The sequence below is a fragment of the Haematobia irritans genome, chromosome 2 (assembly GCF_050003625.1).
Source record: "Haematobia irritans isolate KBUSLIRL chromosome 2, ASM5000362v1, whole genome shotgun sequence".
NCBI classification, from domain to species: Eukaryota; Metazoa; Arthropoda; class Insecta; order Diptera; family Muscidae; genus Haematobia; species Haematobia irritans.
In genome coordinates this window covers 19,248,403-19,261,772 of record NC_134398.1, presented here as the reverse complement: position 1 = coordinate 19,261,772, position 13,370 = coordinate 19,248,403, and the positions used below count along the sequence as shown (strand labels likewise).

Here is a 13,370-nt window from a genome sequence, read left to right as displayed (position 1 = left end):
TTTTTTATATCTATAGATATATTTTGTAAATTTTTTTTATTAATAGAAAGTTTCGTCTTGACTACACTTAAAAAGAATTTTTCCATGAAAACTTTTTCTTTATAGTCATAGACATTTTTAATTGATGTTTTTGTAGTTTACTAAATAAAAATATATCTATTTTATATTCTATAAAAAAGTATTTGGTACATTTTCTTATATTTAAAAAAAAATTTATATTAATTATTTTCTCTATAACTCATTCATTTACAGGCCAGCGTAGATGATAATGATTCTATTGGCAAGAATAGCCTCTATCATGAACCCTTCAATGTAAATATGTACACCAGTGGCGTAAATGGTTATGCGGCTGTTAATGATTTGCAATGTAACATGACACCAGACTATACAGGTAAGTGAACGCCACATCGGCCAATAATAGGAACAAGGGAACCATTCAAAAGGAAAGGCAATGATAAAGGAAGAATTGTTTCCTGTCATTTTCAACCTTTTGACCCTCACCCACTTAAATCCACCATAAATTATGGCCTTAAAAACTTAAGACTCATGAAACCATAAGAAAACATTGGCTTGTAGGGATGGCAATTGCGATATGGAAATTGAACAACAAAAATAATAAGAAAATTAAAAATAAAAAATATTTATTTGTTTTAAAAAATTCTTAACATGGGAGATTTTTCTAATGCTAAAAAAATGCGATACGGAAACTGAAAAAAAATACAACTAAAAAAAATATATAACATATTTATTTGTTTTAAACAATTTTTAATATGGGAAATTCTTCTAATGCTTAAAAAAATTTCAAATTTTTTTTATATTGCGGATTTTTAAGAAGAGTGAGGTGCAAATATTTCAGTATAGAGGATTTTTAAAAGTTTATGGTTCAGGTTTTTATTCTGTCAGTCAAATAAATAGTGATAGAAGGCAAATATAAAATACTTTTATGTATGAATTATTTGGAAAATACATTAAACTAGGAATTTTAAAACGTGGGGATATTAAAATTTCCCGGGAATCTAAAAAATCATTATTGTTTTAAAAGATTTTGAATTTCTTCTAACTCAAAACGAGGGGATTTGCAAATATAAGAAGAGTGAGGGGCAAATATTTCAGTATAGAGGATTTGTAAAAGTTTATGGTTCAGGTTTTTATTCTGTCAGTCAAATAAATAGTGATAGAAGGCAAATATAAAATACTTTTATGTAGGAATTATTTGGAATATACATTAAACTAGGAATCTTAAAAAGTGGGGATATTAAAATTTCCCGGGAATCTGTAAAAATTATTATTGTTTTAAAAGATTTTGAATTTCTTCTAACTCAAAACGAGGGGATTTGCAAAAATTTTGAGAATGCACTAATAATTGCAATTTACCAAAGTTTTAGAATATAACTTTTAATATTTATTATAAAATAGTGTAGTTAAATTTTTTTAATTTAATAGGACCCAAAGGTTGTTTGTTTAATTGATCCCAAAGCCCATAAATGTTTGGTATAAAAATGTTTTTCAGGTTATAAGGTGTTTATTTTAAAAACTATATTTGGTCTATATTTTACTGGTCGATATCAATTAAATCACAAAAACCAGAAATATTCATATTTTTCAAGTTCCCTATATTTTTGGGAATTTTAGAATTCTTTTCCGGATTGAGAGGGAGTGGGGAAAAATGTGTGTGTTTGTCCTTTTTTTCAACAGTGGGTGTTAGATGTTGTTCTAACTTTGAATATATGCAAAACTTTGAAGGTATCCAAATTTAATTAAGAATATTTAAAATTGGGGATTTATAAATAATTCAGGGGATTGTTTAATTTTTTGCTGTACCGAGAAACCATTAGAAAAATTAGGTAAATAATACCCAAGACATTTTTTTAATCATATGTGTTAATACTATAGTCCAATCACATACTATTTTTTTTTTGGGATTATAATTTATAATTATTTTGTTTTTGGGATTTATAGACACATAAATGGGATTTTACAATTTTCCAAGGATTTGACTAAGAATTTCTGTTTTCTGTTTTTAACATTGTTTATCAGAAGGTGTTCTAGCTTAGAATCTGATGATATCCAAAGTTCATTACGAAAAATCCCCAATTTGGGGATTTATAAATTTTCTAAGGAATTGTTTTGGCTTACTTTTGGATTATTATGTTAATACATTGACATAGCGACGCTGTTTTAAGGATTAAAATGTATAAATAATTTTTATTTTTTATTTTTAGTTTTTTGTTTTTTTACAATAAAATCCTTTGTTTGTTGGGATTTTTAAAAATATAAAAGGGATTTTTAAAATTTCCAGGTATTTAGATTTTTTTTTAGAATTCACGGTTTTAATTTTTAATAATGTTTATTCAATGGTGCTCTAGCCTAAAATTTAATGGAATCCAATGATCGTTACGAAAATCCCTAAATTGGGGATTTTTTAAATCATTCACGGGATTGTTGTATTTTTGCTGATTTAAAAAAATTGGTAAAATTTGTTAAATAGAATACAAAAACAGTTTTTAAAGCAAATATGTTTCATTGAAGACAATTTGTTAATCCATTGATACAATGCCATTTTTAGGGATTACAATTTATAAATATTTTTGCCTTTTTTATGTTAATCCATTGATATAGCGACACTGTTTTAAGGATTAAAATGTATAAATAATTTTTATTTTTTGTTTTTTTATATTCTAAACTTTGATAAATTGCAATTATTAGTGCATTCTTAAAATATTTGCAAAATAGTTTTTTGGGATTTGTAAAAATATAAAAGGGATTTTTAAAATTTTAAGGTATTTAGGATTTTTTTTTAGAATTTACGGTTTTTTTTTGAGTAATGTTTGTCCAATGGTGTTCTAGCGTAAAATTTAATGGAATCCAATGATCATTACGAAAATCCCTAAATTGGGGATTTTTGAAATTATTCACGGAATTGTTGTATGTTTGCTGATTTAAAAAAAAAAGGTAAAATTTGTTAAATAGAATACAATAACAGTTTTTAAAGCAAATATGTTTCATTAAAGACAATTTGTTAATCCATTGATACAATGCCATTTTTAGGGATTACAATTTATAAATATTTTTGCGTTTTTGTATGTTAATCCATTGATATAGCGACGCTGTTTTAAGGATTAAAATGTATAAATAATTTTTATTTTTTGTATATTTTTTGTTTCTTGTTTTTTACAATGAAATCCTTTATGTCTTTTTGGGATTTGTAAAAATATAAAAGGGATTTTTAAAATTTCCAGGCAGTTAGGATTTTTTTTTAGAATTTATGGTTTTGATTTTGAATAATGTTTGTCCAATGGTGTTCTCACTTAAAATGTAATGGAATCCAATGCTCATTACGAAAATCCCTAAATTGGGGATTTTTTAAATTATTCACGGGATTGTTGTATGTTTGCTGATTTAAAAAAAAAAATTGGTCATATTTGTTAAATAGAATACAATAACAGTTTTTAAAGCAAATATGTTTCATTAAAGACAATTTGTTAATCCATTGATACAATGCCATTTTTAGGGATTACAATTTATAAATATTTTTGCGTTTTTTTATAATTTTTTTTTTTTTTGTGGGGATCAGAATTTAATTTTAAATTTAGTAAAAATTCGTTTAGTAATTCGTCCTATGAAGTTGATATTAAAATATTATATACATAATATTAAAAAACCCAAAAATTTTGGATATTGGAAATTATAGATGAATTTATTTTTAAACGAATTGATCCGGAGTTTTGATTGATTTGGTAGGCTAACAATATTCAGTATAAAAATTTCCATTTTGATAAAAGGAAAAAATAATACAATTTTAAATGTAGAATTTTCCATTTTATAAAAAAAATTAAAATGACATCCCTAATGCATTGTCATCGACAAACTCATAAGCATTGCCCCATAGTTTAAAGAAACATTATTGTGTTACTTTCTTCTTCATCATTTTGATTTATAGCCATACCTTGTATTGGCTGACCAAAAAAAAATACCTTAAGTGATGATTTGACGAAAATTTGTTTTTAAGGCCATAACAATATTACATTATAAACCACCACACAAAAATATCAATACCAACAACAAACTTTTAATGGCTTGTTTTCTTTTGCATTTTCCTTTCTTTCCAACTTTTCGTTTTGCCTTTCGTTTTGTTTTGCCCTATTTTTGCTTAGATGTTCCTGAAGGCGGTTATGCTGTACCCCACATGCAGGACTATATGCCCTCGAAAATGTCCAATTCCACACCGGGTGGCTATGTAAATGTTCGCCGCACACCACCGCCACCGCTGAGTAGTATATTTCCACGACCGCCTCAAGTACCACCACCGCCAATGGAAAAATATTATGCCACCACGGCAATATTTAAACCCATCAAGGGTCACAGCGGTAGCAATACAATGAGCAGTAAGGCCAGCAGTAATCTGAGTAATGAGCATAATTACGATGACAACATGGGTACCATGAATTCCCAATCCACAGCGCCCATGATCAATCCATATAATACAGCGACGGTGGGTGGTAGTGTGGGAGTGGGTGGTGGCAATAATGCCAATAATGCTGACACCATGCAATTCCAAAGGGCCAGAACCTATAATTTCCGCAGCTATCCAGATAACCTTTAGTTTGAGACGCAACAAAAGGTGATGCCAAATGGTGGCAATGCCACCGCATCATCATCTATAAATAATAATAATACAACAACAGCAACAACAAATACTAGTAGAAAATCCCAAGTAGTTGGTAGTAGTAACAATAAGAACAATCATGGTAGCAGCATCAAGACTTTAGTGCCAGCAACATCATCAGCATCAGTAGCAACAACAAATATCACAGCAAGCAATAACCCAAAGAATTTCAAGCAGCAGCAGCAGCAGCAAATAAATGGTCACCAGCAGCCTCATCATAGCCATCAACAGCCGCAGCAGCAAAAGAGGCTTAGCATATTAAGTACAACTATGCCCAAACATGCCAATCACCATCATCACCATCCGCATCAAATGTCCCAATTGTATCCGGATAATGAGGCTTTGTATTATCAACAACATTCCACATCCCGATCTGCAGTGGTGGCCCCCCAATTAAGCTACACCCTGCAAAGTGGAAAAACCATATCATCGTCTCTAGCCTCGAGACCTCAAACATCACAAGCTTTCTATCATAATTCTTTGAAAACTCGAGATTTGAAAGCTCTAAAGCTTTCCCTCACCAGCAAAAACTGTAATCCCGACGATGATAGTGATGATATTTTATCAGATGATCGAGGTGATGAAGATGGTGATTATTATATGCCTTCCTCATTGGAAATTTTGAGTATACAAAAAGCTCTTGAAAATATTGACCAAGTTTCGGATCATATTAAGGCCCCGAATGAAACTACCACCACCATCAATGGAAGTGATAGTGATACTACAAATGATGATGTTGTTGGCAATGTGAAAGCATCAAAAGATCTAGAGTCACAGGAAAATGCTACAAATAATTTATTTAAACTTCAACAACAACAACAAAAACAACATAACGAACAAGATGAACAAACAACAACTAATAGGCTGTGGTATCATTGATGAAACGCATGGATTTGAGGTGAGTACAGGAAATGGTATAAATTGAAAAGTATTTTTCGTTGTAATTTTGACAAAATTTTCTTTGGAAATAAAATTTTGTGAAAATCTTCTATGGAAATAAAATTTTGTCAAAATTTTCTATAAAAATAGAACTTTAGCAAAATCTTCTATATAAATACAATTTGAAAAAAATTTTCTATACAAATAAAATTTTGACAAAATTTTCTATAGAAATAAAATTTTGACAAAATTTAATACAGAAATAAAATTTTGTATAAAAATAAAATTTTTGACAAAATTTTCTATAGAAATAAAACTTCGAGAAAATCTTCTAAAGAAATGAAATTTTGACAAAGTTTTCTTTAGAAATAAAATTTTGACAAAATTTGTTATAGAAATAAAAATTTTTTAGAAATAAAATTTTGGCAAAATTTTCTATAGAAATAACATTTTGACAACATTTTCTATAGAAATAATATTTTGACAAAATTTTCTATAGAAATAACATTTTGACAACATGTTCTATTGAAATACAATTTTGAAAAAATTTTCTATAGAAATTAAATTTTGTAAACATTTTCTATAAAACAAAAATTTTGTTAACATTTTCTATAGCAATAAACTTTTGGCAAAATTTCTACAGAAATAAAATTTTTAAAAATTTTCCTATAGAAATAAAATTGTGTTAAAATCTTATATAGAAATAAAATTTTGACAAAAATCTCTATCAAAATAAAATTTTTACAAAATTTTCTATAAAAAAATTTTCTATAGAAACAAAATTTTGACAAAATTTTCTATAGAAATGAAATTTTGACAAAATTTTTTACAGAAATAAAATTTTGACAAAATTTTATACAGAAATAGAATTTTGACAAACTTTTTTATACAAATAAATTTTTTGACAAAACTTTCTATAGAAATAAACCTTTGAGGAAATCTTCTAAAGAAATAACATTTTAAAAAATTTTTCTAAGGAAATAAAATTTGGAGAAAATATTCTATATAAATAATATTTAGAGAACATTTTCTATAGAAAAGCTTTTGACAAAATTTTCTATAGAAATAAAATTTTGACAAACTTTCCTATAGAAATAACATATTGACAACATTTGCTATAGAAATGGAATTTGGAGAAAATTTTCTATATAAATAAAATTTGGAGAACATTTTCTATAGAAATAAAATTTTGACTATAGAAATAGTATTTTAACAAAATTTTCTATAGTAATACAATTTTTACAAAATTTTCTATAGAAATAAAATTTTTACAAAATTTTCTTTAGAAATAAAATTTTGACAAAATTTTCTATAGAAATAAAATTGTGACAAAATTTTCCATAGAAATAAAATTTTGTAAACATTTTCTATAAAACAAAAATAGAAATAAAATTTTAACAAAATTTTCTATGGAAATAAAAATTAAAAAAAAAAAATCTATAAAAATAGAACTTTAGCAAGATTTTCTATAGAAACAAAATTATAACAAAATTTTCTATAGAAATAAAATTTGGAGAAAATTTTATACAGAAAGAAATTTTGACAAAATTTTGTATAAAAAAATTTTTTGACAAAATTTTCTATAGAAATAAAACTTCGAGAAAATCTTCTAAAGAAATAAAATTTTGACAAAATTTGCTTTAGAAATAATATTTTGACAAAATTTGTTATAGAAATAAAATTTTGACAAAATTTGTTATAGAAATAAAATTTTTTAGAAATAAAATTTTGACAAAATTTTCTACAGAAATAACTTTTTGACAACATTTTCTATAGAAATAACATTTTGACAAAATTTTCTATAAAATAAAATTTTCACAACATTTTCTATAGAAATGAAATGTTGTCAAAATTTTCTATAGAAATTAAATTTTGTAAACATTTTCTATAAAACAAAAATTTTGTTAACATTTTCTATAGCAATAAACTTTTGGCAAAATTTCTATAGAAATAAAATTTTTACAAATTTTCCTATAGAAATTAAATTGTGTTAAAATCGTATATAGAAATAAAATTTTGACAAAATTCTCTATCGAAATAAAATTTTTACAAAATTTTCTATAAAAAAAAAATTTCTATAGGAATAAAATTTGGAAAAAATGTCTACAGAAACAAAATTTTCTTTAGAAATGAAATTTTGACAAAATTTTATACAGAAATAAAATTTTGACAAAATTTTATACAGAAATAAAATTTTGACAAAATTTTTTATACAAATAAAATTTTTGACAAAATTTTCTATAGAAATAAAACTTTGAGAAAATCTTCTAAAGAAATAAAATTTTAAAAAATTTTTCTAAGGAAATAAAATTTGGAGAGCATTTTCTATACAAATAATATTTAGTGAACATTTTCTATAGAAAAACTTTTGACAAAATTTTCTATAGAAATAAAATTTTGACAAACTTTCCTATAGAATTAATATATTGACAACATTTGCTATAGAAATGGAATTTGGAGAAAATTTTCTATATAAATAAAATTTGGAGAAAATTTTCTATAGAAATAAAATTTTGAGTTTGTTATAGAAATTGTATTTTAACAAAATTTTCTATAGTAATACAATTTTGACAAAATTTTCTATTAGAAATAAAATTTTTAAAAAATTTTCCACAGAAGAAGGTTGACAAAATTTTCTATAGACGTAAAATTTTGACTAAATTTTCTATAGATATAAAATGTTGACAACATTTTCTATAAAAATAAAATATGACAAAATGTTCTATAGAAATGAAATTTTGACAAAATTTTCTATACAAACGAAATTTTGAGAAAATTTTCTATATAAATAGAATTTTGAGAAAAGTTTCTATAGAAATAAAATTTTAACTTTGCTACAGCAATAACATTTTAACAAAATTTTCTATAGAAATAAAATTTTCACAAAATGTTCTATAGAAACAAAATTTTGCCAAAATGTTCTATAGTAATCAAATTGTGACAAAATTTTCTATAGAATTAAAATTATAAGGAAACTTTCTATATAAATAAAATGTTGACAATTTTTTTTTAAAGAAATCAAATTTTCACAAAATATTCTATAGAAATGAAATGTTGACAAAATTTTGTATAGAAATGAAATGTTGACAAAATTTTCACAAAATTTTTTATAGAAATGAAATTTTTACAAAATTTTCAGTTGAAATAAAATTTTGACAAATTGTTCTATAGAAATAAAATTTTGGCAAAATTTTATTTAGAAATAAAATTTTGACTAAATTTGCTATTGAAATAAAACTTTGCCAAATATTCTACAAAAATAAAATTTTGACAACGTTTTCGATAGAAAAAAAATTGGTCAAATTTTCTATGAAAATATAATTTTGTCAACATTTTCTTTAGAAATAAAATTTTGTCAACATTTTCTATAGAAACAAAATTTTGAGAAAATTTTCTATAGAAATAAAAATAAAAATTTTCTACAGATATAAAATGTTGACAAATGTTTCTATACAAATAAAAAAAAATACAAAAAAATGTTGACTAAATTTTTTAGAGAAATAAAATATTCATAAAATTTTCTATAGAAATAACATTTTGTAAAAATTTTGACAAAATTTGCTTTAGAAATAAAATTGTGCCAAATTTTCACAGAAATAAAATTTTGACAACATTTCTGATAGAAATAAAAAATTGCCAAAATTTTCTATAGGTATAAAATTTTGCCAAAATTTTCTATAGTTATAAAAGTTTGACAAAATTTTCTATTGAGATAAAATTTTTACAAAATTTTTCTATTGAGGTAAAATTTTTCTATAGAAAGAAATTTTTTACAAAATTTTTCTATAGAAATAAAATTTTGACAAAATTTGCTTTAGAAATAAAATTGTGCTAAATTTTCACAGAAATAAAATTTTGACAACATTTCTAATAGAAATTAAATTTTGACAAAATTTTCTGTAGAAATAAAATTTTGACAAAATTTTCTATGGAAATAAAATTTTGACAAAATTTTCTATAGAAATAATGTTCTGACAAATTTTTTTTATAGAATTAAAATTTATGTAGTCCGCTACATGCTTTCAATCCTTATTCTTGTTTTTTATATTAAACAAAATTTTATTCAAATTTAATATTTCCGAATTTTTATACAATATTATGTATTATGTATTAAAAAAAACATAATGTCAGCATATTTTATATATTTTTGTTATTTTATCCACTATCTTTCCAGCTCTAAAACTCTAATTACTGAAATTACACGAAAGCCCTATTCCTCAACATACAAGGACTGACCAGCATATTTTTACCAAAATGAAAAAAAATGTTAGTCATTCAATCAGCCAATAACAACAAAAAGGTAAATAAAGCTTTGTGTAACACAAAGCTTTTTTGAGGAAAAATAAAAACAGGGAAAAACTCCCAAGAAATATAAAGAAAATTGTGATGGTAATATTGAAGGAAGTGGCAAACATAAAGACTGCCACTAATAATAATATGGGGGAAAAACTTAAGCCCTCATAAAATTAAAAACAAAAATAAGAAAACAGAAACCGAAACAACTAGAACACCGTATGCTTTACCTTAACGAAACGAAATGGAAGAAACAAAAACTAGAAGAAAAAAATATGTAAACTTTTAGGAATTTTGAAACTACACGAAAAATAAGTGAACCAAGTATGGAACAAAAGAAGCTTGAAAGTATAGACTTGAGGTCTAAACTTTTCTTTAAACTTCACACACACCCACACACAAGCCGATATACGAACAAACCACACACATACAGTTTACCACACCCACTCACATAAAATAAAATAGACGAACTCTTTTATAATCACAACTGACGAAACATACACTAAAAGAAAAAAAACTAATATTAGAGTTTTTTGTACGAAACTTAAAGAGGACTTTAAGGATTTTTTTGTGATTTGTGTTTTTTTTTTAGGTTTGCATTTATTCTTAAAAAGTAGAGTAGTTTTAAAGAAAAAGCACTTATAATTTTTTTATATATACAACAACATCAATATGAGAAATGGTAGTGAAAATATAAGACCAACACATATACACAGGATATTGTCCAAGTACCCATACACATACATACTTACCTATATATACATACATATTTATATGGAATGAAAAAAAAATATAAACAACTTCAACTGAAAATTTTGCCAACGAAAGAAACAAACAAAATAAATTATTAAAGTTTTAAACTAAAAACAAAAGAATAAAAAAATATATTTATTAAAAAAAATCTCCCAAAAAACGAAATGATTTGCAACTAATAAGCACATAAGCCATATTTTTTTTTGTAAATATTTCAACGAAAATTTGAAATCATAATATTTCAAGGAAAAAAAGGTAGTAAGACTAATTAAAAAAAAAACACACACACACACAGTAAAGCCGATCAATAGGTGACCATTAATCCTTAAAAACTAAAAAAATTGCATTGGAATTTAGTAAGAAATAATTTTAGTAAATTTCACATACAAACACCCATACGTATAGAGACAGTTTTAAGAGAAAAACCAAAACTAATTTTCCACTTTACACTACACCTACAACATATGCTAGCTGAATTTTTTAAAAGGAAACAAAAATAAAGAAAAATTAACAAAAAACTCATAACACAATGAAACATTTTAGCAAAAAATAAATTGTATATAAAATTTAATTTTCCATAGAGTAATCGAAAATATTAACGAATTTAAAAAGATATGGATTTTTTTTCGAAATTAAAAAAAAAATTACAAAAATTTTATTATTATTATTTTTTTAATTTTTTCCTAAAACAGAATTTCAAAATAAAAGACTTTGGTACTGCTGAAACACATTTGTATATCATTACCAAAAATAATACTATGAACTGACCCCTTTGTAGATAACATATCACCATTTCGGTAACTAATTAATATTTTTGTAATTTTATTTTTCTTATACAGAATTTCAAAATAAACGACTTTAGCACTGCTGAAACACATTTGTATAGCATTATCAAAGTTAACAAAATCAATTGACCCCTTCTTAGATAACATGTAACCATTTCGGTAACTAATGCCTCAGAAAGGCATTGGAAGAAAGAGCTAATACAAATACCATCAAAGATTCAAAGATATGAGAATGTCAGCTATTCTTTAGCAGGGGGAGGAATCAATTGACCATGCCATTGTTTATAAAATAATTTATCTGGTGGCCATCCAAAGGGTAATGGATCGACCCCTGAATATTTCCAATTTCTGGTCAAAACTTATGGAATGTCAGCTATTCTTTAGCAGGGGAGGCATCAATTGACCATGTAATAGGTAATAAAAAAAATTATCTGGCAGCCACCCAAAGGGTAATGGATCAACCCCTGAATATGTCCAATTTCTGGTCAAAACTTATGAAAGGAACCCCTTATTTTAATATAGGGTTTCCATTGACATATTAATTTTTTGGACATAACTTGGACACATTCCAAAGTACATCTGCTCATAAACAGATCTAACTGAACTAGTCTGATAATTTAAATTTAACATTTTATATAAAATTGCGGTAAACTGGATCAAGGGTACCTTTGACAAATTTTCCCCAAAGGACGTTACTATGGTGGGGCAAAACTTAAAGCTTTGATGGATATTTTGTAATCACTCACATCGATTATATTTCTATTTAAGAATACTAATATCTATCCACAAAAATTCCAAATTGCAGTGAGAAACTCAATTACTAGTTAGTAGTACGAATGAAATCATTTGACACTTTGATAGGTTACAAAGAACCTATAAGGTAACCAGTTCCATTTGATATATATGGACGTTTCTAATTAACATTAATTTTCTTCGATTATGTTTCACTGTATACAGGAAAGTATATAGGGAAATTAAGAAAATTTGACAAACTGAAAAATTGGAAGCAGTCCTGTGATAGGTTCACCAGTGGCAATTTGAACCAATTTTCTGTAGGACAGTTATTATCGGGTACAAATTAAATGTCCGTTTTTTTTTTGGAAATTCCATACTACGAAAATTAGAAGGGAGTATTAAAACACCTGACACCTACAATAGGTTACCAAGAACCTATAAGGTAACCAATTCGTTTTGAAATATGTGGACAGTTCGCCCTAACACTAGGATTCTTCGTAACACTGGTATTTTTCGAATACATGTCACTTTACTGATGATGTATCAGAAAATAATAGTTATTCCTGAAACTGGGAAATAGGTAACAGAGAACCTATATGGTAATTATTTATCATATAGTACTACCAGCCAACGATTACGCTTAACTAGAAAGATAATGAGAAGCTACCATTTTGCAATGGGTATTAATTTATTTAATTAATTGAATAAATTCCAAGAAATAAAGACTATTTCACAAATACCAGTTACTTGTTAGATTACCAAGTAATGTCTTGGTGGAACAAGGTTTTTCTTAAATTTATTTTTTGTTATATTATTGCTAATAATATAATAACTAATTGCTTGAAAAACTAAATATTGATGAAAACTAAATATTGAACTAAGAAGTTATTACGCCTTACATTACCAGGGTACCTAGTAAGTGAAAACTAACTATCATTGCATATTTCCACATATTCCAATGGGTGATTTTTTTCCAAAGAGTATAATATCTAATGGGCTTATAATATGAAACAAATATGTCATTACTCATGTCATAAGTCATTATTGGTTACATTACCAGGCAACCAATAAAGAAGATTTTTCATTAAATATTTGCAAAGTTTTAATATTTTCTTGATATAAATATAAAAATAAATTTAATTGGTCTTTAACAATGCATAATCAATGGGGTCATTTAAATGATATTTTAAATTCTGTTTTTAGTTTTATTTTAAATTTATAAATTCTTAAAAAAAAAAATAATCCTCCTTCAATCACTA

General features: G+C 25.3%; 2 protein-coding genes across 2 annotated transcripts in view; both read left to right on the top strand.

Annotated features, from left to right (window-relative positions):
• smal (smoke alarm) overlaps positions 1–4,603 on the top strand; it is a 202,723-nt gene extending 198,120 nt beyond the window's left edge. Inside the window, exons 12-13 of the mRNA XM_075293493.1 lie at positions 253–391; positions 4,155–4,603. Coding sequence (XP_075149608.1) covers positions 253–391; positions 4,155–4,603 — 588 coding nt within the window. The remainder of the gene's footprint in view (positions 1–252; positions 392–4,154) is intronic.
• Positions 4,604–4,624: 21 nt separating this feature from the next.
• Positions 4,625–11,341, top strand: LOC142223628 (uncharacterized). Its single transcript, XM_075293494.1, has 2 exons — positions 4,625–5,564; positions 9,720–11,341. Exon 1 carries the CDS (start codon positions 4,625–4,627, stop codon positions 5,543–5,545), a length of 921 nt encoding a protein of 306 aa, XP_075149609.1. The 3' UTR covers positions 5,546–5,564; positions 9,720–11,341.
• The last annotated feature ends 2,029 nt before the right edge of the window (positions 11,342–13,370 follow it).